The sequence below is a fragment of the Tachypleus tridentatus genome, chromosome 7, assembly GCF_004210375.1.
Source record: "Tachypleus tridentatus isolate NWPU-2018 chromosome 7, ASM421037v1, whole genome shotgun sequence".
NCBI classification, from domain to species: Eukaryota; Metazoa; Arthropoda; class Merostomata; order Xiphosura; family Limulidae; genus Tachypleus; species Tachypleus tridentatus.
Window position 1 is genome coordinate 77,086,412 of NC_134831.1, and position 26,674 is coordinate 77,113,085.

The 26,674-nt window shown below is 32.7% G+C and overlaps 1 protein-coding gene across 2 annotated transcripts; it reads left to right on the top strand.

Annotated features, from left to right (window-relative positions):
* The first annotated feature begins 76 nt into the window (after positions 1–76).
* LOC143256024 (NEDD8-conjugating enzyme UBE2F-like) lies at positions 77–21,309 on the top strand. 2 transcript variants are annotated; one of them, XM_076512592.1, is made up of 8 exons: positions 77–148; positions 2,112–2,205; positions 6,260–6,398; positions 9,468–9,631; positions 13,076–13,178; positions 13,824–13,882; positions 14,219–14,281; positions 18,718–21,309. In XM_076512592.1, exons 3-8 carry the CDS (start codon positions 6,281–6,283, stop codon positions 18,769–18,771), a joined length of 561 nt encoding a protein of 186 aa, XP_076368707.1. In that variant the 5' UTR covers positions 77–148; positions 2,112–2,205; positions 6,260–6,280; the 3' UTR covers positions 18,772–21,309. The 2 variants fall into 2 exon arrangements, with proteins under 2 accessions (XP_076368707.1, XP_076368708.1); XM_076512593.1 differs by having other exon boundaries at positions 92–197.
* The last annotated feature ends 5,365 nt before the right edge of the window (positions 21,310–26,674 follow it).

The window sequence follows — 26,674 nt, forward strand, 5'->3', positions numbered from 1 at the left end:
TATAGTTTTCAGATAATTTGTTATTTTGTGAAACATGTAACATACAATATTTTATATCCCTTTACTTCTACAATAAAACCAGTAGAGGGCGCTGTAAGTAAAGTGTGGGTTTATTCCAGTTAGTCGTTTCAGATGGGTCACAAATTAGGTATGGTGTATTTATTTATGGTGATTTAAAAGTCTATTGAAAAATACAGGTAAATAGAATATCTACCTATTACTTAAATTTCTACTCGTATCTTCATTACCAAAATTAGTAAAAGTTTATGTTTTCATGTTGTACAAAATATACGCGTTACATTAGCCTAACTTCTTGCTAGTTTTATTACTATGAAATATAATGATAATGATTTAATAATATTAGTAGTTAATACTGTTAACATTATCAATACGATATTAGTTTTTATGATTATTAACATTAATACTTAGCATCAGAATTACTGAGTTATAATTTATAATTTCTCTTTGTGTAGCTTATTAATACTATCTTAGTTTTCTAATCCCGTAGCTTAGCTGTACTGACATTTACTGTAACGTCTAAGTGTAACATGTTGTATATGTTAGTGTTCATAACTTAAATGACTACTTGTACCATAGGTATAATTAAATTTATGACTTGTACAACATATTACAAGTATAGGCTTACATTCTGTTATTTATTAACTTTCAAGTTTCAATTTCCAAGGGGCTATCTGATCTATGTTTGATGCATTATGGTGTAGTTTAGGGTTAGAGTACCAATTTTAAGTATTAGTTGTTCTAATAAGAAGCCATCTTCTTATTTTCAACCTTAATTATTAAATTCTTAAAAGCTCATTGAGTTTTGCAGTTTATGCCACACCTCAGCATGTTGAATATAAGCTATTCTGTAGGCCAACTAGTTCTGAGGAATTTAGTTAACATTATTTCTTCCTTTGCAAGTGTATATTGGTACATAATCAATACATGTTATTAAAACATTACGTACCTATCACATTACACACACACACACACACAGACAACCTATGAATAATTTATGTTTCCTACTTGAATTTCAGGTAATCATTTTCTTTGAGCTTAAACTATAACTTACGATAAAATTCAAAAGTCACATGCTTTATAAAATGTGTTTATTATTGTAAATGTGATGCCAATGTATGTTGACCATCAGTACTTAAATACTTCACAACCAAGTAAAAAAGATGCATTTCAGATTAATAGTTTTGAATTGCTCTTGTTTCTAATCAAGCAATGCTTATTTGGATTTATTGCCAACATGTGAATGCCACTTCTCCAGTGTTTACAGATTGTTTGGTATGTCTTCAGATGTTAATAAACAGTTCCTCAATGTATTGTTATTGAGCCAGTTGAATGTTACCTGTGATTTTGATGTTGCTATTTGGTATGTGTAATGTACCTGCAATATTTCAGAGGATAAGAAAGGTTTGAAAGGATTACTAGTCTATAGCTCATCAATGGTTGTAATGAAAACATCATCCCCACCCCATGGTGTATTCTAACCTCAAATATCTTTGCAACATTTATTTATTCCAGTTCTCTGAATGTGCCACAAAGAATGAGTTATTATGAGATTTCTTTATTAAAAGTATGTGTAATATAACAAAAAATAATGTAATTCATATTACACATACTTTTAATAAAGAAATCTCTTTGATCAACTGAGACTCTAAATTAAGAAATCAACAAATAGTTTTTGTTGATATTTGATATTTTAGAATTGATATTTTTATTTTAATGATAAATTTTATGCATTTGGTTCTAGGGTGGGTGATCCCATACTGCATCTTTAGGTTGATTATTCAACACTCAATATATTTACAAAGTTTCACACCCCCCTTGCACCTCTGTCACTAAAATCAATGGACATAGAGTAAGCAAACTGTTCTATCCAGCTAAATGTATTTTGACTTTTATGACCCCTCCTGTTTTGAGAAATCAGGCATGATGTGACACACTGACTTGTATAGATTAAATTGTATAAGTGTATTTGTATGTAAAGGTAATGCAGTTGTAGCTTCTACATTTGAGCAACATCTGTTAGATTTTTAAACATTATTTGATAGTCTTTTCTAAGCTAGTTTAAATTAATTGGATAAATGTCATTTCTGTAGATTTGAATTTTCCATCCTTGATGGTATAAAAGTGGATCCTGATTTAAAAAAAAAGCTGTGAACAAAAATCACCGTGCCTAAGAGAATTACATAGGTGAGAGAATTTCTTGAATATTTGTATATTACAGTAGGTATATCTCAGATTATGCTACTTTGGTTAAATCTTTGACAAAGCCAATTAGAAAATATTCTGTTCTGTGGTATTCAGCTTCTCAAATGTCTTTCAGTTGTGTGATGAGCCAAAGTTGAAATTTCCTGATTTCCAGAAAAAAAAACTTTGAAATCTGTACTAATGCTTTACATGTAGGTTTAGGTACTGATAATTCTGAAGTTTTTTTTTATGCATCACAATGAATATAATTTTTTTCTAACAGAGAGGGAACATCTAGATATAATTTGGACTCTTCAAAAGAGACTTAAAAATGATTGTACAAAAGATTCAACTTGTATATCAAGTAATTTGTCATCTCCTTCTCGCATGGTTGATGAAGTTATTTATGTTATTGAAGTCTGCAGATGATGTGACAGCCATTCTTCGATGTGTTGCAGGTTCCTTTGTGGTGCATACTAAGCCTCCTCTTTCCATCCATTCAGCCAGTTTTTATTTTCTTTAAGACCCCTGGTTACAGAAAACTGACTCCTTTAGAAGTTGCATCAAATTTTTCTGATATTATGTCCCAGGAGGCACTGATTGGTTGAAATAAACCACTTGACTCTACTATTACAAATCTTGTTTTCAATCCCTCGATGTGGATTTCTGTACGTGCTGAGGGGATCTCCCAGAAAAGGTTCTGTACTTTCAGTTTATTTCCTCTGGGATCTAAATGACTATCTATGTGTTTGCTCTATGTGGTGATCTGTGAAGGGGAAGAGAGGATCTTGGTGGTTGTGGGGTCCAACTCCAACACACCAGTTTGGCCTTGAATTCCTGTAGATGGGCAGTCTTGGGGTGGCCCCCCCCAAGATCAGTTGACTAGTCCATTTGGGCAGGGTCAACTGAATGCCAGCATAGGACGTCCTTAACGGGTGTAGTGGACATTTTCAGATACTTGTGTTTGGGCATAGTGCTCATAAAACCCTGGTGTTGCTGCAGTGACCTAATATGGCACTGTAGTGCATCCCCTTGTTGGGCTCCATGGTGGATGAGGTCAGTGGGCACCGAAAATTTTTTTTATTATTATGGATACCCCTCAAATAAAAAAAAACAAGCATGACAGCATAGAGAGAAATCCAACTACTGGCACGGGACTGCACATGACTGTATGGTCACTCACAACTTGAATCTGTCCCATGATTTTTAATATGTTCTTTAACTAAAAAACCCTTAGGGCAGATGTCTCCATTTTTTGTTCAGAAGGGTTTAGAAGGGCTTGCTGGCTCTCCTAAATTGGTAAAAAAATTACAATCTGGGGATATTTTATTGGACACATCTTCATCACAACATTCCAAACTCCTCTTGAAATCAAAGGCCATTGGGGATATACCCATAGAGGTTACTTTGAGTTCTTCCAGAAGAGTTATAGTTGAGAGGGATTTAAAGACTCTTCCAGAGTGAGAGATCCTTGCAGGTTTCACCAGCTAAGGTGTTACAGCCGTGCACTGAATTTTTACTCGTAGAGACAGCATTATGAAGCCGACAAATGTTTTAATATTAACATTTACAACATCACGTCCTCCTACCACAATCAAGGCAGGATATCTGAATTGGTAGGTGTAGCCTTATATTCCTAACCTTGTTAGATGTTTTCATTGTCAATGATTTCATAAACATCTTGGCATGGTTCCTTGACATGTGCCCATTGTGTTGGTTAAGATCATGATGTTTTTGAATACCAACTAGAACTGCATAGTATTAACTGTAATGGTCCACATCCTTCTTATTTTACTTCTTGCCCTAAATGGGTAGAAAAGAAAAGTACAACGTTTAAAGACAGTTCACAATATTACTTACCCAGTGGCTAGGAACTTACTATTCCTAATGCCATCTCGGACTTATGCTGCTGTAATCCGTTCCACTACTAGAGATAGACCTTTCCATGCCTCCTACAGAATCCTTAACAGTGCACCTTAAACTTGTATCCTCCAAAATCAACAAAGTTAATGAATCAGTATCTCCTATCTCTGCCCCTACCACATCTTTCAGTCATTGTCCAACTTCACCTTGTTCAAACCCAGGTGTTTCCATGAGGTCTACTTCTCTTGACACTCCCAAAACTAAACAAATCATTCATTCATGTCCTCAGTCACTGGAACGTACGTCTACAAACACTAACCTGCTTACTCAATCCAGAGCAGGATCACTAGAGAGTGACTGACCCACATCCAGTAAAGAAAAAAAGTGCAGTCACAAACAGAAGATCTCCTTGCCATATTCCTCTCCAAAATAAATAAAAATTGCCATGCTGATCCAATGGAACTGTCAAGTCATTCACATTTCATTGAAAACCATCAAGGCTTTGATTGATTTTTTATCATCCCAAATGTCCTTCTTTACAGGAAACATTTTTAAAACCTACTAACACAATCACAATTTGACAATACTTATACCGAAATGACAGGTCATGTGTAGGACAAAGACATGGGGAAGTAACACTGCTGGTTGATCAACATGTGCCCCCCTGGTCCTTGTCATTGAATATGCCCTTGGGGGCTGTAGTCATCCGTATCTCCTTTGGTCATACCATCACTGTTTGCTCTCTGTACCTTACCCCTGGGAAAAATTATCATCCGTCAGACGTTGATGCCCTCATTGAGCAAGTGCCAACCCCTTTTTTAATTTTGGGGGATCTTAATGGGCATAATCCCCTCTGGAGTGGTTCTAGTATTGATGGGTTATGCTCTTGAATCACAACCTGTCTCTATTCTCAACATTGGCTCTTACACTTATTTTCATGCACCCAGCCAATCATTTACTGCTTTAGATCTTTCTATCTGCTCCTCTTCACTTTTCACTTGCTTTTCTTGGGAGGTTGACAACAATCCATGGAGTAGTGATAATTTTCCCATCATATTAAGAGAGATTGGCTGTGGTCAGTGCCAATTGGCCCTCTTTCACTGCTCTCTCAGAACTTGATCCTGCCATCTTATGTAAATCATTGATAGATGATTTTGTAGCAGCAGTAACTAACTGTATTGTCCAAGCAGCTGCTCAGTGCATCCCAAAACCTTGACATCTTTGTCACGGCATCCCTGCCCTTGGTGGAAATCTGCTTGTTCTGTAACAAAAAGTTCAGAAACATGCTTGGGATAAATTTCATAGATATCCCACACTTTCAAACTGCACAGGCTCAGCAAGTTAGATGCCAAAGCCAGAAGGAATCTTTGATTAAATACACCTTCAGCATTTCTTCAACCAAACAAACAATCTTATATGTATAGAAAACATTTGTGATGTAATTAAACATCACAGAAATACTATGAAGGAAATTCAATTTGACATAACTCTACATTCTCTTAGAATCTTGATAATTTACCATCAACATACAAGTGATGATTTTAAATAGGTTCTGATAGTTGGTGCTGAAAGTTTCCATTTTCAAAACATTGTTAACATTATATTCCATGGCAAAAAGAGTGACTGTATTGGTCTAAAATTTATAACTTGGTCACAAATTTTCTTGAGTAAAAGCAGGGATGACCCCTTCCCCTTAATTGGGTTAAGCTATTATCCTGAACTATATGATTTATTGCTGACATATGATTCCTAGTTTTTACGTCATACCTTTGAGCATTAAATATTTTTTTCATTTGTTTTTTTCTTTATGACCTTGAAATTACTCTTTATACTCAATGATTGTATGTTTTTGCTTGATGTGGCAGTGGTGTAATGAATTGACAGAAATATTAGGTGAAATATTTTCTGTGTAAAATACATAGGAAACCTAATTATAAGTAATGAGTGTAATTGCAATATTGATGGCTTTTGTTATTCATTTGTTGTTAAGAATATCATAATCAACAAAGCTGTAGATCACAAGCAACTCGGTGTATAAATAGTTTAGAAAAATGTATTTAAAAATCTGATTGGATGAGTATTGAACCCCATCTTCTAATTACGGGGCCAATGTACAGTGTGATGCTTTGTGTTAATGTTATTATTGAAAACTTTAGCTTTATTTCTTGCTTGCAGTATGTTTTAACTTTTTCAGATTTTATCAAAATAATCAGTTATGATCACATTATCTAAATTGAAAAAAGAAGCTGAAGAGAGGAAAGGAAGGAATTCTCATAATGACAGTCTCGTTTCCAGACGCAGAGCTTCTGTTCGGGACAAACTACTGGTTAAAGGTTTCATTTTAACTTTTTGGACCATGGATGTAAATTCAGACATTTGTTCACATGACGTAATCTTTGTGTGAATTATTAACAGCTAAAAATGTGAAGATTTGCTTTTACATATTTTTGACCAATTATTCATTGCACCAGTTTATTTGAGTATGACATTTATGTTAATTATAGACAAGTAAAGATATAAAGAATTCAGTAAGAAAACTTTTTGATATGCTTACAAATTAGTCAAGCAAAGTGTCATTATATACCCTGGATTAAATCAACATTCAACCCTCGTAGCTGATAAAGGATGGGTCTCCTTGAGAGCCATCATTGGCCTTAAAATCCAATGAATAATAAAGCACTAATAAAGGAATGGTAAGCATTGCTTTTGGTTATCCTGGTACAACCCTGTCTCCCAGCAAGACAGTATGAAGATTTGTGAAATGTGTTTGTCAATATGAGGTTCATATAACTTTCCACCAAAAATAACTCGTTTACACACAAACAGACTGAACTTTTAATACAAAGCAGATGCATGTACCACCATAGTATGTGTACATTAAGTTTAATGAGACAAAAGACACATGGTACATAAAAAGGAATGTGGTGTGTACATGTGTTTATGGAAGAAGGATAATGAGTGTCATTATGAATGCTCATCTGCTGTGACATTGTACAGGGTGTTTTGGAAAGTCACTGTGCATTTATATGTTTATTAAAGGACATGTTTAAATATAGAATACAGGAGATAAATATGAATGACAATTATAAACAATGTTGAAAGTGACCACGTTGGCATTAATACAGGCTTGGATCCTTCTTGTTTTGTTTCTAAGCACAGCTATCAGTTGCTGGCTTGAAATAGACTGAATGAATGCTGTTATCGCTGCTTTCAAAACTGCACAGTGACTTTCCGAACACCCTTTATATACACTGACACTAAAATTGATACTTTGTTTTTCAAGACTGACCAGCAGATGTGTCCGAGTATGGAAAGTGCAGCATCAGTCAAATGACTTTCCTGTGGTTTGTGGACACTTTCAAGATCATGTCATTGATGCAACAGGGTAGAGCAGGAGCAGTAGTTGTTATGATGTTCATGACTGAGGTTTTAATGACAGCATAACATGAATATTGTGAATTTAAACACTTTATATCTATATCTTCTTTCACATCACATTCATGCTGTATTTGCTATGCTTGTACTTTTACAGGTTATAGGAGTAACATTGTGATTTAATGTATGAAATTCTTCCTCAGTTTTCCTCTTAATAACACCATGATAAGGTAAATAAAGGTGCTTTTATAGTTTATACATGCCAAATGACCATGTGTATTCCAGTGACTTGAAATTTATAGTAGGCCATGAACAGTCTTCTAGGACCAGTTTTTAGTAGTATGTATTACTACATAAGCTCCATTTGGCCATCACTGCAAAATTTCATGTTTGTTGTTATACTACATTTCTGAGCTTTACTATTTATTATATCACTGTCAAAGATATCTTCATTCCACCTTGTATTTTTCATAATGTTCAGTGTTATGTGGACAGTCGGTACAGGATGTTTCAGTGTTATCTGGACAGTTGGTACAGGATGTTTCATGTTGCTTGTTATACTCAGAAAACAGTCTTCTCATAGCTCTTTATTTCCAAAATTGAAGGAAGTTTTTTAAGTGGTAGGTTTACATTTAAGTGCACAAACATTTGTTCAGCTAAAAGTTTATGGGTCTTATAAACCATGTCATGACTAAAAAAAAATCATTTATTTCCTCTTTACAGAGGCCAATATTGTTTGCACTGTACCATATTTACACCAACCTTGTATTTTAAAGTTTGACATACCAGTTATGCTTTTTAAATCAATTATATAGGTTAGTGTAATATCTTGGAAGCTGTTAGCATTCACGAGAATATTAATGGTCTTGAGGTGTTCATGTTACTTGTATGTGTCTTGTATCCATTTGTTAAGTCCCTAATTCACTTTTGATAAAAATGAGCACATGTGCACACAAAATAAAAAAAAAAAAAAAACTGCTAATGTTCTAACTTGGAATAGAGGTGACTGCTCTGAAAATTGAAGTGAATCACAATTTCATAAAAAATAACTTTGGTTATTTTATACAAGATAGTTTTAACTTTGTTGTTTTTAACCTAATAGTGTAATTGAATTAAATCCAGCTGCGTTTCAACTCTCTTCACTGTAAACGTATTATGGAATGCTTCTTTCCTACTCAGAATAATGCTTTTATTATTTTCATTAAAGATAAAAATGTTTTCCTAGTCTACAAATCTCTTTCCAATAGATATATTTCACTTAAAATAATTTTTGAATACTTTTAGCTACAAAGCTGCTATATATATTTTATAGATAAGTTTATTATCAGTGACTTTTGTAAAGAAAAGAGTGAACCTTGATTAAATATAGTTACGTTAACTGCGTATTAAGTTTGATTATAAAATTTTCCTATATCTTTTGTGTAATATTTTAATGTTTATGTTGGAACAATCCTTAGTACACACTGATACCTATGGGTTGTGCTTGAAAAATATGTTGTAAAAATTGAACTATTTGTCACTTATATGTCTTGACATGCTTTATCATCACATGATAGTCATCAGTCATTTATTTAATTGTAAAATATTATTTCATGTTTTATGACTATTTCAGTGAATTAAATAGTGAATTAAATTAAATAAAAAAATTCAGATTATTTTTTGTATTATCAGCATTTTTTGTTCAGAAACATGAATTATTATAGCTAAGATATTTGTTGTGTTTCTTTAAAAGTTTTGTCAAGTCCAATTCTTAGATGAACTCAGCAAATAAACACAATCTTTACTTATCATTAAGGATTTAAAGAAAACTAATCTAACTTTACAGAAGAAATCAAGAACTTTTATTTCATGGTAGTTTACAGTGAGTTGTTGAATATTCTAAGTTAAGAATAATTGGGACATAATTTGTAACTGTATCTCATAAATGGAATTTGACATTTGTTGGGTGTTTTTAATTAACTTCAAATGATCTTTTGATAGATATTTGTTCAAGTTGTATAATAAAGAACTTGTTTTATTAATAACAGAAATACAAGAAATGGAGCTTACTTTGCCTGCTACCTGTAAAGTCAATTTTGAAAATCCAAATGAACTACATAAGTTTGATCTGAATGTATCCCCAGATGAAGGCTACTGGCAGGGTGGGAAATTTCATTTTACAATTGACATACCAGAAGATTACAATATGGTGGTATGTTTGTGAGTTATTGCCGTGTTGGTTTTCAGTCTTATAGGTTGGTTAAGGAACATGAGGTACAGTTTTATCTAATCTTATTACCCAAAAATGTTCGTCTATCATCCTCTTATTGTTCTGAATTATGTAGAGTAGTTTTAGAAGGTTTTTATAAAGTAAAATTAAAACAAAATTCTCTGAGTTGTAATTTTTCTTTTCTTTTCCTCTGTTTAGAATCATAATATTTGAAAGTTTCAAATCAAGGTCTAGTAGAGTTTAGTGGTCTTTTATAAATTTTGAGTTTTAAAGTTGTGCAAGGTATTTATTGTTAGGTTGTCCAGAAATAAATGTCGAAATTCTCACAATAACAGAAGTTGAATATTGAGTAACTTTTTGTTGGCTTAATCTAATGTTTGTTGTTTACAAGGTGTCTTAATCGTCTGCTGTTTCAACTTGGAGTAAGTTTTGCAATCCACAAGATTTGCATGAACAAGAAGGACTTTTGTCTGATTTTCCTCTACAACCTCAAACTTGGATGAAAAGCTACAAAAACTATACAGAACATCAATCAGGCATTTGGCCATTGTTCTGTTACTAAGTGTACAGTTTTGTGTTAGTTTCAAAGATTTTGACATGGAGATGAAAGTTTTGAATACCATGAAATTGCAGAAGGAAGCCATCCGTAGATGAAAACATATTAAGGGAAGCAGTTGAGACGGACCCTTGCACAACAGTACATGAGCTTCCAGAAAAGTTAGGCACAAGCAATTCAGTCATTGCCAACCACCTGAGTGTGATTGGAAAGACGAAAAAGTTGGATAAGTGGGTTCTGCATGAGATGACTGAAGATCAACAAAATCAGCATTATGAGACCTGTTCTACTCTGCTACTGCAGAACCAGAATGATCTATTTCTTTAACCTGTTGACTGCCAAGTATTTCAGCTGCTACAGTACAACTCTAATGCTTCTTTATTTTGTAACTTTTTTCGTGACACCATTTTGGATCAAAAGTGAAACAATTTGTAAGTAGGGCAAATGCATATATTGTGCTGACATCTAGCTTTGATGTTAGGTATTATTGAGAACGAATTAACTCGTTTGTGGCACTGTGTTATCGATCGGCTTGGACGAGTTATCTCGTCCACGGCACTGAACAGGTTAACAGATAGTGACATCCTTTCTGACTGTCATACAGGATCTGCACAATGGCTTGCAAAACAGCCCCAAAGCCCAAGTGTTACCAAAGAAATGTCAGGGTGACTGTATGGTGGACTGCAGCTGGCATCATTCACTACAACTTTTTGAATCCAGGGGAAATAATCACAGCAGACAAATACTGTCAAGAATTGGTCAAAATGCATTGAAAGTTGTGCATGAAACAACCAGCTCTGGTCAATCAAAGGGGCCCTATTCTTCTTCATGACAATGTTCATCCCCACGTGTCAAAGATGATGCTCCAAAAATTGTACAAGTTGGGAATTGAGCTTCTGCCTCATCTACCTTATTCCTCAGACCTTTTTCCTACAGATTTTCATTTTTCAAACAGTTTGACAACTTTTTGAATAATGAACAATTTCAAAACCAGGCAGTTGCAAAAGAAGCTTTCAAGGAGTTCATTTACCACAGATACTCTGATTTCTACAACAGGGGCATAAACAGCATCGTTACACGTTGGCAAAATTGTGTTGAAGTAAATGGTGCTTACTTTGATTAAAGCATGTTTTACAACACTGGTTTATACTTTTGCAAATCTTGCAGTTCAAAAATGACACTTATTTCTGGTCAACTTAATATTTCACAAGAAACTTAAATGTCCTTTTCAAAGTTCCCCACAGAGATGCAGGCTATTTAAAAATTTACTGTGCAATAAAGACTAAATCAACAATTAGTCACGACTTAGCTAATGTGTCCTCTCTTAATTTTCATAATGCGCTGAGATATTCCTCTTTACCTTTTACTTTCAGCCTTAAAGCAAAATATATTTTTCAGTTGTTCCTGTTTTGAGAATATGTTTTGCCATTTGAAAATTTTGCAATTTGTAATCAGTGCATCAATTGAGGGGAGGAGATGGAGGGGAAAATCCTTTCTCTTGTTAACAGAAAAAAAACAACTAAAACTGTCAAATGCCTGATTGTGAGAACATGCATCTTTCAGTAGATTTCAGGAATTCCTCATGTTAACTTCTAGAATGCTGGTTATGAAATAGTTTGACCAGATAAAATCAACAAACTGTTAAAATAATGCTTATCGAATGACGTGAAGTTTAAGGAAATGTTATGAGTGAGAGAAGGAAATGTGATAAGTGAGAGAGCACCTACAAAGTTTGACCATTTTGAAAGTGAAATAATTATGAATTTGTTAAAATGATTAGGACTTTAATATCTTTTATCTAATGCATGATTCATTTTTACAGTGAACCAAACTCTGATATTAGTTCTTTATGAGACAAAATGTTGGGTGATATGCTACTTAAGGACAACAAGGGCATTGGTCTGTATAAGCTGTCCCATTTACTAAATTAAAATTAAAGTAAACAACTCAAAATCAGCCCTTTTTATTCAAGTATTTATGAAGCCTTCCCTTAAACTTCCTAAAATTTACTTTTTCCACCGGATTTGAAGGCAATCTTTTCCAAAGATCAAGCATTGTATTAGAAAAATAGATTTGTCATAGTAAAAGATGACTTGCACACTTCCAGAATTTGTCTCCTATAGTTCTACCATTCTCACCATTAATATGACAAAGATGTTACGTAAGCACTGTTGATTCCATTAGCAATCTTAAATATTTCAATGAAATCCCTACTAACACTTCTTTTACCAAGAGAAAATAATTCCAAATATCTTAATTTGTGTTTCCCAGGCATCATTCTAGTAATTCTCCTTTAAACCATTTCCAACAATTCAATAAAATGAAAGTATAACTTATTTAAATTTGTTTTAAATATTTCTGTAGATACATTCTAAAATTATACTTGCCTACTACTGGCAACAGCATGCTACATGCATGGCTTAAGACACTGACCAACTGGAATATCAAGATGCTTTATATTCAGTGTGTAGGATTTTCTGTTCATGGGACAAGTTACATAAATTCTTTTAGATTAAAGTACACATAGTATGTTCAACATTTAATAACGTAATAGTTAGACTCTTCAACATTTTTGTGCTGTTTTAGAAACAGTTTTATATATTTCCCTTTTTTAATGTAAATTATTAAATGTTTTGTTAATCATTTTCTCTTCGTTGATCAGTTTTGATAAGGATGTAGATATAAATATCTTAGTTTAACAAATTATCTCCTGAGTATCATCATTACTTGCCAAATAAGGTGTGTGAAAGGTTCAGTGTCATTGATTGGTTGATTAATTATTTGTCATTCACTTTCAGTATTGTTGATCTTAGCAAACTGTTGTTTTCTGTCTTAATGCCACTTAAGAATCTATTCTAAACACATTTCAGCCTCCCATTGTAAAATGTTTGACCAGGTTATGGCATCCTAATATTAATGAAGGAGGGGAAATCTGCCTTAGTCTGCTACGTCAAAATTCTATTGATGGAATGGGTCAGTAGACAAATTAATTTTTTCAATAAATAATTGTTTTTTGAGTTGGTAATAAAAGGTTTTGCATAGTTTTACTGCTGTTTTACACACACACACACACACAACCATTTTTGCAGCCATAGTTCTATATTTAAATTGAAAGAATCTGGTTCTAAATATACTTTGAAGCCTCAAATAATAATCAATCCAGGTATGCTCTTGCAGATGGTGATAATTTATTGTAAAACAGTTTCTCATGTAATGTACCTTAAATTAAGTGAACAAATTATTTACAAAATAATTATAAAACAGGACTGAAAATAGTGAAGTTATTTGGTGTAACATTTTGAAGTTTGAAACAATTTTTATAAACCATTATATTTTATTAAGCTTGTATTTATGATAATTAACATGTATTACAATATTCACTGTACATATTCAGTTACATGTCTGTACTGTAACTTTAATAAAATGGTTATTATGTCAACAAATTTACCATTGATTTTCTGCTTTTTAATGAGAGCATTTTATAATAATTTTTTAATGCTATGGAACAATAGTATTGCTGTAATATATTTATATCCATCTTGAACCAAGTATTTCAGTAACAAAGAAACATTTGAATGTCTTATGATCCTTAAGTGTATTTCCTGTTATATTTATTAGGGTGGGCTCCAACTCGAACACTTAAGGACGTTGTGTGGGGACTGAATTCTCTTTTTACTGTGAGTCTCGAATCAACCAAAAGGTTTTCTAGTGTGTGCATATGTGCATCTGTTTTAACTTATTATAAAATAATTAAAATGTAAGAAACCATCCTTTATGCACAGTGTTGGAAAGCTTCTATAATAGAGTAAAAAATATGGTATTCTTTAACATTTTATTTGCTAGAAGTGAACTAAACTTTCTTTCTGTGATATTAAAAATCATAGTAAAACATCTTGAGTACTTTTGATATGTAGTATATTAAAGTTTAAAATCATTCTTAAAAGAAAAATTTCTTAATGTAGCAGACTCCACACATTTTTATGAAGAGATTTTATGTTAAATTCTCCTTTCAGGACTTACTCAATTTTGATGATCCGTTAAATAATGAAGCTGCAGAGCATTACCAAACAGATAAAGTAAGTCAGTTTTTGTCCCTTGGTTTGGAATATTGATAAAATAAAATTGTCAGGATTGGTTATACTAAACATAACTTAATATAAGAAGGCTGTAATTAAATGTAATAGAAAAGTTCAACAAAAATACTTAACAAATCGGGTAATATTAAAGATTACATTTGGAGCTACAAAGTATTGATATACACCACTAGATGGCAGCAGTATCTATTAGTATGTTATCCACTGTAAAGACAGTCTAATGCAGAGTATAGTACTGTTATACAATCAGTTGGAATTTCCTGTGGTGACATACTTGCAAGTTATTGTTTCATTTAGAACCTTTTTCTTTACAATCGTCAGACTAATGGTCAGAAATGTATACAAATCAATCATAACATTTATAGAAAAATACTATGGGTAGTAGTAAAAATTGATTTGTTAATAATAAACAACGTACAATTGAAACTGTGCTGTGAAACTAGTATTTTGATGTGAAAGGTGAGTTATTCCAAATGTTTCAGTTGAGTATAGTGAAAATAAATGATGTATAGAATTGCAAATTATTTCTGAAGTTTAGTTCAGAATAGCGTTATATGACACAACTTTACCTGTGTAAAAAAGCTGAGTTTCCCATACATAATGAGACCATAGTGGTGTTTCTGGTGTTTGTTTTTATAATTTCCACATATGTCAAGAAAACTATTGCTCCTACAAATAAGTCCAAATTGGAAATGTCCCATTCTTTGCACTATCAGTTTAAGAAACTTGAGAATTTATTGTTACATTGTCCACTTACTAATGTAACATTGAACAGGCACTTGGTCATTATAACTATCAAAAAGAAAAAATAACTTACTGTTCTATCACTGAGAAAGTGTATAAATTTGTGACTAGTAAAAGGCCTTTAAAAAATCAGAAATAATGAATATACGATTACATAACTTGTTTAAAAATATATATATATATTGTGAGGTTTGATTTCAAAATGCTTGTAATGAGCTATTTTATAAACTTGTTTGTTGGGTTCAGTATAAAAAAATAATTTCTAGGATACAGTGGACATTATGAACAAAGAAATAAACCACTTATATGTATATCTATAGTTTGTGTAAATTAACAATCATACTTCAGTATAAATAATTTCTGCCAGATTTACTTAATGCTGTACACAATTTTTTGTGTGGATTTCAACAATGATTATTTTCAAAATATAGTTCCAACCCATATGAAATGAATATATTGTACAAGTTATACTATATGCATATAATCATTAAACATGCACAACCTTTCTTCATTCGTGAACTTTCAACCCAAAAGTAATTAGTTCCATAATGAAGCTCTTTCACCAGTTTTAAGACCAATGCTTAACCATCGGCTCACCAAATAAAACATGAAACCTGACTGCAATAATAACAGGTGTTTCATGTTTCTTGCCATACAGCCATAGAAATGCTCCAGGAGACTGGCTGCATTGTTCAATGTAGTATCTTCTACATTTTGTTAATCAGAAGTTCTGTAAAGTAAGTAAGTAAGGGTTTCTTTCTAGAGGAGACCCTACTGACCCTATATACCCTTCACATTCAAAATAGATCAAGTTGGAAAGTTGCACTTTGACATGTTTGTAATATTTACACAAAAAATTAACATGAAATATCTATAGGAATAAGATGAAATAGCTCTAACATACAGGAAGAAATTAACTTATAATTTGTTCATAAATTTACATTACACGCTGAGAACTGAATTTGCAATTCAAATTTTCGAATGTTGTATATTGCAAACATTTTCTGAATAAAACATGATCAGAAGCTTTATTAATGTGTGTTATCTAATGTGTATTATTGTAGTCCTACAAAATGAATTTAAAAAAAAACTTACATAATGATTTTGACATATAATTTTAAAAATAAAATACCATATGTCTTTGACATTTGTGGTCACTAAATGATTCATTTAGTGAAAGACAATCTGCTGGAGTGTCTCTCTGTATGATGTGATCTTTTGACATAATTTTGTTTTGTAAAGATAATTCAGAAAAATGTACCAAAATGTCAGATCAAAGGAATTTTCCAGAAAGTTGTCCAATACAACTCCATTTTACCATATCTCAAAAATAAAAGTGGGAGAATGTAAAGAATCACAATCAATGCATATTTAATATTCACTATTTTTGAAGTGCTGAAAAGTGTTTAGTTTTTCTTTTTTCTTCTTCTGGCTTCCATATTTCATTTCCTCAAGATCATCGTGTGGTTCTTATTCAACCATGCTTCTTGTCATTCTTGACTCCAATACCTCTGACAAAAGTGCTTGAATTTCCATCTCAAGTGATTCATTCGATATACATGTTGTGAGGTGTCCAAGTAATGAAATTGCTAAAATAAAAGTGCTTTAGTATAGTTATTCAAGTAGTAAAAGTTCTAACATGTTTGAACTATACGTAGTGAACCTTGTACTTGGCAATAATATGTATGTATATTTTTCATTTTTATTTTCAAGTGTCGTGTAACAAAAATCTGTAATTGACAGCAGTCTGTACGGGAGTTTTTCCTATACATAGAGTGGACATTTCACATCACTAAATGCCATCAGTCCATAAAGGATTTCTAGTTTTAGTGAACTACTTAAGTACAGCCTTATTTTACATTTTTATCATACTAGAGAAAGATGAAATGTGTAAAATATTCTTCATTTTAGCACCTTTAATCTTAATCTCTCTACAATGTACACAAACTGAAGTTTCTTGGCTTTCTAATGAATATTTTTTGCTTTGAGAGCTAGCTAAATTGTGCAAACTCCCATTCTTTAAGTTTGTATTTTTTAAATGCATAAATTGGTTTTTTTCTGATGCTGGATCTCTAGGCCAGATTATATGACATACTGGTCCAAGTTGGATAGCTAAACCTGCAGCAAGTACTTATTTAATGTGAAAACTTCATTTTAACTTACAAACCTGTTTGCCACCAATAAAGTCCATCAAATATGTCTGATCAGTTACTTGTTGAATTGCTTGTATGATGGAATGCTTTTCTGACTAATGGTTTTAAGAGGTATCATATTTAAATAGTCAGTTTTGTTGTCCAGTTATTTTGCATGAGAACAGTAATATGATTTTCAGTTATTGTGATCACCAAATATATGGTAGGAGATGGTACTTGAGTTTCCTTTCAGTTATTTCACTGCATTACTGTTTTATGTATTCTGCCAAATAATTCCATGACCAAATGTTTTTAGATTTGGTGTATCTTTTCATTTTTATGAAATAAAGTTTTTGCAGCAATTCAATTTATGATATAAGAAGACATAATATATCATTTATATCATATAAAGTGGGGAATGCCAATAATTTCTTTCTTTATGTTGTGTGATTTGCTATATTAAGAGCAAATAGTATAAATATGTACAAAAGACAACAATGTAAAGTTAAGCCTACTTATCATTGTTATATTTTTATCATACCTTAAAATTAGGAAAAAATATGAAATTATAAAATTTTTTATTGTAAAACCAAAAATAGCACAAATATAATAATACAAAGTGATACTGTAAAGAAAACTTAACCTGAATGTATGTAATTTTTGGTGCAGTAAAACATGCATATGAAGGTAAAGTAGAAGCCTCAAGTACTAGAATTTTTTAAAGATATACACTAAACCTTAATATCTTAATAGATTTGAAACTTATTTAGAAGAGACTTCAAAATTTCAAAAATTTTGTTAATGAACTCTTTACTAATTATTAACCACCTCCCATTTTCCACATTCCCAAAAATCACAATTAAGGTTTAGGTTATTTATTTGTGCTTGGGTATCTGTATCTCTGAGCATTTCACTGTTATGTTCCTTAAATAAGTCTTTGTATTTAAGTTTACTGTAAAAAGAAAGAACTTGTAAAAGTAAAGGATGAGAAATATACTGAAAATTACATACTCATTAGCAAATAAAGTGCAAGGTTTAACGAGCACTTGTGTACTTTTTTTTTAATTTTTGTTCGGAACAATTCAGCTCATGATTGCAGTTTCAACCAGATAGATACAATCTTTGGGTATAAATGGACAACATTTGATAAAAGTGCCACTTGTTACTGTTTGAGGCATGTTTCTTAAAATTTGCACATGTGTACTTTTTATATGGGCTAATGGTTAAAACTTTTAGCAAGATCAAATAACATTAAAGTGAAAATGTTTGATTAGCTGGCATGAAATGACTTGTATAGAAAGTTTGTTCTAATTTGTGCTATAATAAAAATAAAAGTTATATTCTATATTGTTCAATTTTTATATGTACATATCTTCACTGATTTCCAAGTATATCTTCAGAAGGCTGCCAGTTCATTTTTTTCAAATCTGATGCACATATGTTAAATATTGATAAATTGAAAAGTTTCATTTCAGTTTTAATGATTTAGTCAATGTGTTTAGTGTTAATTATTATATAACTGTTGTTTTGGTTTTTTTCCAGGATGGGTTTAAGCTCAAAGTTAAAGACTATATTCAACGCTACGCCAAAAGATGAAAAGAGTAGCTTAAACTTTAGGAGTTTCAAATTATTAGCTGTGCATTTCGCTCATTCTATTTCATGTGTGAACAAAGCTGATTTATGATTGCTAAATTTGTAAGTTGTGATGTGATAATGGCAAAAACGGTGAATAGACTTTTAACCACCTTGTTTCTAAGTATTGAAATCAGAGTAGAAGGAAGTGACTGAGCCTACTACGAGTATTTGTTAACAGGATGTTCAAACAGACTTGTGTCCCAACTTGAATTGTGGATTGCTGAGTGTATGAATTTTGGAGCCTGACCTCTTAATATCTCTTTATAGTGTAAAATCTTTAAATCTGGCAAACTTGAAAAGTTTGTAATTTAGAATTATTTAATGTTTTACTTGTATCGTTTTGATCTTCTTACATTGTCCATCAACTTTGTTCATGATGTGGTTGATAAAATGCGATAATGTACCAGTAGTCGGTACACTTGACCCTGTCATAGTTCTTTCAGAATAATTGGTAGTCCAGTCAGCACTGCAGCATTCTTTGGACAATTTATAAGTGTAATTCAGTCAGTGAATAAAGTACACCAGCATTCTTCTACAGATATTGTTTGATTATTATTAAGTGAGGTGCCATTACAGTTTTATAACCAATATTGTCGACAGAGAATGAACAAAATTTTATTATTGGTTTCTGATCAAGGCAAACTAACTAAGGAGATAATAACTAAATGTATCCAAGTAATTAATATGGGTATTTTAATATACCATTCTTACTTACAATTATTAGAGTGCATTGATTCATCAGTTGAATACCTTCACTGCTAGTGATATTTTCAACCATATTATGTTTAAACACAACAGTAAATTACAGGATATGAAAGTTTTATTTTAGTTACCAGCCTTCAAGGAAAAGTTCACTAAATGATAGATATGGTTATAAAGGAAATATGAAAACATTGTGTAAATGTACTCTGGTCAAATAAGAAAGCAAAGGTCAGATATAAAATAACACAAACTTGACTAGTTAAACAAAATGTGATCAGTATGTGAAATTTACCTTTAGTATTTGTCTTACTGATGGAAAATAATTGAAGATAGTCTTAACTACAACTTTGTAGAAGAACATATTGAAAAGATGGAAGAACTAAATAGATGGTACAACAAGTAATGGTAATGTGGATTGATGTTTTGGGCCTAAATTTAAAGAAAATCTAATCACATCAACACAAAACAGTTGTACAGTGTTTATATATAAAACACACACACACTAACAGCTATACAGGAAATATCTCTAACAACGTTGTTAGACAAATAAAATAATATGATGATTATACTAATACAGGTAAAAGTAAAAATTTCTTCATTTAAGCCATAAGGGGTAATAGTACCTATATTGAAAATGAGAAGTTGGTCTTCATCATCTCTTGTTTGTTCTCTAGGGCTGGTTTTAGTACCATAATACGACACATCAGGAGATGGATTTGTAGAAATTAACATTAGTTACAGGACAGTGGTGTTTCCTAAATTGTCTGCTGACCATGCATTCAGTCTCACTGAGTTATAAAATTCAACACAAGTTGCAGATAATTAAGCATACAGCTAACTGATATATACAAGTGAAAAGCTGAGTAATATAACATTTGCCTCTAGGCCCAACATTCAGATTGTGGATACTGATGCAAGCACAAAAAATGGCTGCATGGACAACATTAGTATTAGTATTATCTTTGTCATTAGTAGATAAAATGGAATATACAAGGATCTCATGGAGGCATAGGTTTTCAGTGTAAGCAACAGTAGATCTGTTAGGAAAAATGTCTAATTATAGGGTTTGGTTTGTCTGTAAAATATGAAAATTGTCAAAGATAATTTTATGAATCTGTGGAGTAATAGGATATTATAAGCAAAATATAGTGTTCTCATGGTGTCAGTAAAATGTTGCTGGTCAGGGGGTGGTTTTGCTCCTGTATATATTTTGTTAATGTGCATATATACAATGCTGTATGATTGTTTTTGAAATTAATTGTTTTTTTTTTTAAAGAAGGTCTTCAGCTTGTTGTCTATCTAATTCTTCCATCTTTTAAATATCTTAAATTTTTTATCAGTCTATATTAACTGGTGTTTAGTAAAATAACTAATCAGATGAAAGTACTTTTTCTAAATGTAGAATGTTTTCAAGAATGATTAGTTATGTACATTGTGTCAATTTCTCTTGCAGCTTTCAATGGAACTTCTTCAAACATACCCATATGTTAATTTGATTTTCACAAGGCTTAATTAAGAACCTTTTTGAAGTAATAAATAGGTTATACACTTTTGAAAGGTGTATATTATATTCAATTTCCTAGTATAAAATTGTATTTTTCTTTTTAAGTTGTATTCTTCATCAGTGAAGAACTTCAGCATGCAACATCATTGTCATTTTGTAGATAGTGTGTGATAACTCATAATGAGAATGCAGCATCAATCATTCTCTGGCATTGTTTTATGAGTGAATTAATTTTAGTGTAATGTTTTGTATCAGATAAAAACAGGATGGTTAATAAAGTACTTGAAAATTAATGCTTTGTTTAAAGCACTTAATTACAGATACAAGTATTATATATCATAAACTGCAGTAAGGTATCTGGCCAGTGCAATGAGCAAGTAGATAAGAACTATGTATATAGATGATATGAATTTAGCTGATTTATGTTCCAGGATATATATAATCCTGTAATATTTGTTGTTGAGACAAAGAAACTCTGTATACTTAAAAACAGACTTGATGATTTGCAGTATTGCAAATACTGATACGAGGATTCTTAGAATTTTTTTTAGTGCTTGTTATTGTCAGCTTTACAAGGTAAGGATATTTTAGATTTCTTAAACTAAAAAAAATTATATTTATCAAAAATGTATTAAGAGGTTACACTTTCATTTAATAGGTCATTGATTAGGCCTTGTTTTACATATATTTATTCATTGTTTTCTTTAAGAAGGACATTGAATTGTTGGAAAGGGTTCAGAGACGGGCTACAAGAATGATACCTGGGATGGAAATGTCATATGAGGAGAGGTCAAGATCACTAAAGTTGTTTTCTATTGTAAAAAAAAAAGGAAGGGATCTGATCAAGGTTTTTTTAAATTAAGTGAATTTATACTATTGATGTGTCAAACATAATACTGAGAATGGTAGGACAAGTGTTAAAAATCCAAATTTCAGCAGGGTAGGAATAATCTTAAACTAAGTTTTTTTCTAAATAAGATGGTTGGCCTATACAATGGGTTGCTTTCATATCTGGTGGATACAATAATTTTAGGGGACTTTGAGTGGAAGTTTGATAAATAATTTATTTGTGTAGGTGGGTCAGTCTAAACTGACCAACAAACAACAGAACATTCTTGGTAGGTATTTTGATTTTAAATATTTCAGGTTTATTTGTTAAGTAAAACTGGTAAATGTTAAACAGCAGTTGTGATGCTAAGCGACATTGTTAGATTTTACTGATGGGGTGTGGAAGATGTTTGACAAGTGAATGACTTGACAGGTGTATGTGTAGAATGTGACAAATGAAGTGATTTGGATGTCTCAAGAGTCTGGTAAAACCACATGAAATCATGAGCTGAGAATAGGAAGTCACAGAAAAGGAAGAAGACTCAAATATTTGGTGATACATCCTGGAAAATAACTAACTGTAAAGGAGAAACAGGCTGCTGAAGAAGTGTAAAGTCATGATGAAGCAACCAGCTTCAGTGTGGTATTAAAAATAGTAGAACTGATCATGAACAAATGTTTGAGTTAGCTGAAATCATAGAATTAAACATGAACTGATTGATTAATACCAGCTGGCTGATAAGTATTATCAAGCTACTGAATTAAAAAAAAAATAGGACTTAAAAATTAAGTAATTGGTGTGGTTCCTACTCAGGGCTGGGGTCTGTAGATCTTAAGGTTCAAGAAAAATTTTGCTGTAGGGACGAAATGGGAGTACTCTGAAAAAAAACACATTTGTGACCATGGTGCTGAAAATGAAGCCCTGACTATGCTTGGAAGAGACTAGAGGGAAGGAAACAAAATTATTAGTAAATCAAATATTTAAAATAAAGTTGAGGGGAGAGTTGATGGAAGACAAGGAAAATCTTGAACAAATTCTTCAGTTTTGGAGTCATTGTTAGGGAACATAGGTGACTGGGACATTATGATTGAATGAAGTAATCTATGAAAGTTGTGTTGTCTGTCTATTTGTGGTTTTTAGTGATCCTTATCTGAAACTTGAAAGACTAGACATCTGTGGGTTGTCAGTGACTACTGAAGCATTGCCTGTAGAGGTTTGTAGTGTCAGGGCTGTTTTGGATTTCTGTGATTTCATCAAGACTTGTGTAGTTTGGGCAGACATCTGTGCATTCTGCCAGTTTCTGTGACTGATACTGGCTATTGATGTCTAGGTAAACTTATCTACCTGGCATTTACTGTAGATCTGTGGTTGATGTGATTTGAATATTTTTACTTGTCAAAACTCATGGTTCAGTACTTGTCTGGGGTGATCTAGTGTTTGCACAGGGTGGTTGGGAAGTTTACTTCAGTCATTTAGAGAAGTAGTAGGATGACAATTTCTTTCAGCTCTGAAATGAAAGCAATAAAAACAATAGTAGGTGTTCTGCAGTGAGTTTAGATGGGGTTACCATCTTCATAAAGTGTTTTGGTTGTCCTATGTTTCCAGACCAATGTAATAAACTGTGGATAGAATAATTGTTTTCTACTTGGCAAAAAGTAGTTTTTCTTGTGGTACTGACTATTTGATGCCCTTAAGGAAGACAGAAGAGAGGTGTGTGTTAGATTTGGGAAGGTTACTTAAGTTTTGGAATTCTATAGTTAACAAAAGTAATCTATGTTTCCTGTCAAAAGAGGATGAATGAAAATTCCACCCCTCATAAAAGTCTCATTTTAGTAGAATCCATAGCAGCATTGGGCTTGTGTTTCTTCATGAAAGTATTAATCTGGTTAAACTTGAAATATTTGGGGACCCCACCAATTATTATGGGAAACACTTTTCATTCTGATGACACTGATGTTCTTCCCATGAAAAGACCACCTACATGGTTAAGGAGTGAAGATTATAATATCTGCATATCCCAACAGCTGGCCTTAGAATGACTGAATAGACCAATAGGTCCCCAATCTGTAAATGGGTATTGGGTATTTGTGTTACTTTGTAGAATTACGGTTTTGAAATAAAATCACCATGGATTATGCCAGTCTTTTGTTTCTCTTCATTATGAACCACCCTTATAAGTATTTAATTTTGGTGGATTATTTTATATATATATGCTTTGTAAGTGATGTGAGAATTATCTCATTTTGATTGAGAAATAGTTATAAATTGAAAGAGTTATATAAAATGTTTAATTTTCAGCAGGTGTAATTTTTTTTTCAAATAAAACAAAATATTTAACATTCACATGTTTTATTTGAAAGCATAATGAATTAAAGTTTATATAAAGTGCATAACAAGAGAACAAATCTTCAAGGTTCTGCTATTTAAAGATTTCTTTTTTCAAGTAGAAAAATGATAAAACGTATTCCCATTTATAGTTTTAAGTGTTTTAATAGACTTACATATCACTAGATATAACAGAACAATAGAATAAACTTCATTTATTTTTTAATTGTTTCAGCAGCTTTGATCAAATTTTGGTTGTGTTAAAGTGTAAAGAGTTAAGAAAACTGGTATTTTGCTACTTTTATTTTTCAGAATTAAAGAAACTTGCTACTGTGCTAGCTACTCAGATTTTCTTTTCTAAAGTGTTTGTGAGTAGGTCCTAGTAGACTGAATTTATGGATAATATTTTGTTAAGCCTAAACTAATTATGAAGTTCTAGTGTGGACTGAAGTAATTATTATTAAATACTGCTTCTATATTTCATAGTAATCAGTTACTAGATTGTTAACAAGAAAAATATTTTTATAAAATATTAATGTTCCATTTAGTTCATTTTTTTCTTCAGAAGTTGGAAATAGCTCCAGTAGATTGTGTTGTTACATTAATCTATGCTACCTAATTATGACTTGTGACTGAAAAAACTAGCCATAGAATGGTAGTAAATAAATGAAATACTGTTTTAAGATGTCTAATAAATGAGAAAAGTGGTTAAGAATTTAGTTTTTAATTGAAAGTGCTTGAGCGGTTCTGTGATTTTTATGCGCTTAATCACGAACTGGTTAAACGACATAACTGGAACCATAAGAGAACCATTATTCTAAAACATTTCACATGATTAAAACAATGTTTATGAAATATATTCTTCAAAAAAAAAAAGAAACGCAAAAGGCAAAATTTGAGACATATTGTTAACAAGTTTATTCCGGGTAGTTCTGTATGACGTGTGAAACTTTGCACATTCACTGCTGAACATCCAAAGTCTGCAAAGGCGAAGTCCACGCTCACGAGTTGAAGTTTAACGTTCACTCAACGTCAATAACGAGTATGCCCCCCCGTGAGCATCAATAACTGTTTGGCATCTCCTGCCCATGGAAGCGATGAGATGACGAATCACATCCTGTGGAATGGCTGTCCACTCAGCCTGCAAAGCTGCTGTAAGCTGAGGTAGAGTCTGCGGTTGAAGTTGTCGCCGTCGCAGACGTCGGTCCAACTCGTCCCAAAGATGTTCGATGGGGTTTAAATCTGGTGATCTGGAGGGCCAGGGAAGAACGTTGATGTTGTGGTGTCTCAAGAAGACAGTGGTGAGTCGGGCTGTGTGAGGACAGGCGTTGTCATATTGAAAAACGTCGTTGACGTTCACCATGATGGGTTGCACATGGGGCCTAAGAATCTCGTCGACGTATCGTTGAGCCGTAAGATTCCCTCGAATGTGTAAAATGTCTGTTCTGGCATTGTAGGCGATGGCAGCCCACATCATGACGCTGCCACCACCAAATCTTGTTGTGGTGTCTCAAGAAGACAGTGATGAGTCGGGCTGTGTTGAAAAACGTTGATGTTCACCATGATGGGTTGCACATGGGGCCTAAGAATCTCGTCGACCGTTTGCGTACGGCCTGATCAGAAATCCTACGCAGCCCTGGTATGGTTGAGGTAGTAGATGTCGCAGTGGTGGTCCTATCCCGAAGGTGACGTAACCGAATGTTGCGATCTTGAGCGGGCGTGGTCACACGAGGTCTGCCAGATCGTGGACGGTCACGAGTTGATCCATGTTGTTGGTGACGATTCCATAGCCTTGTGATGGTGCTTGGGTGGACATTCACAGCTCTGGTAACATCTGATCGAGATTCGCCTGCTTCCAAGCAACCAATGGCGTTGTTGCGTTGTGCTTCAGTCAGTCTTGGCGTAACTGTATTGCGTGTCGGTGGCTTAACACTGAGCTATGGAAACCGAGAACCCGTCACTTTTATAGGGATTTTGCACATGTTGTACTTGCAGAACATGCAGATCTCTCAAACAAATGTATTGGACACGCATGCGTTTTGGCGAAAAATCCGATGTTTTCCCCATTTTCAAAGTGCACAACTTTTATTGTCATTTTGGTCTGACAATCAGTGCCTTAACACGTGTAACATCACATACTCTGAGCTTGTAACGTTCTTACATATATTTCTCTTTAAAATAACAAAAGTATCCCTTTTGCGTTTCTTTTTTTGAAGAGTATATAAAATCATGAGTGTCAGTATGTGCTAAGACCTAACAAATAATGTATGCAACATAGATTGTAGGATTGTTTGTTTTAGAATTTTCCTTCACAGCACTCGAAGGTATTTTTTACACATAACTGTTCCTATTTTTGAACTCGTAGACCGAGAGATGAAGGCAGCTAGACTTACCAACTCTCTGTTCTGACCAATCAGTGATACTTCATCATCATACACTTAGCCTATCTATGGCCCTATTTTTATGGCAACAAGTTGTGAATTGCAAACCTACAGAGTATGGCA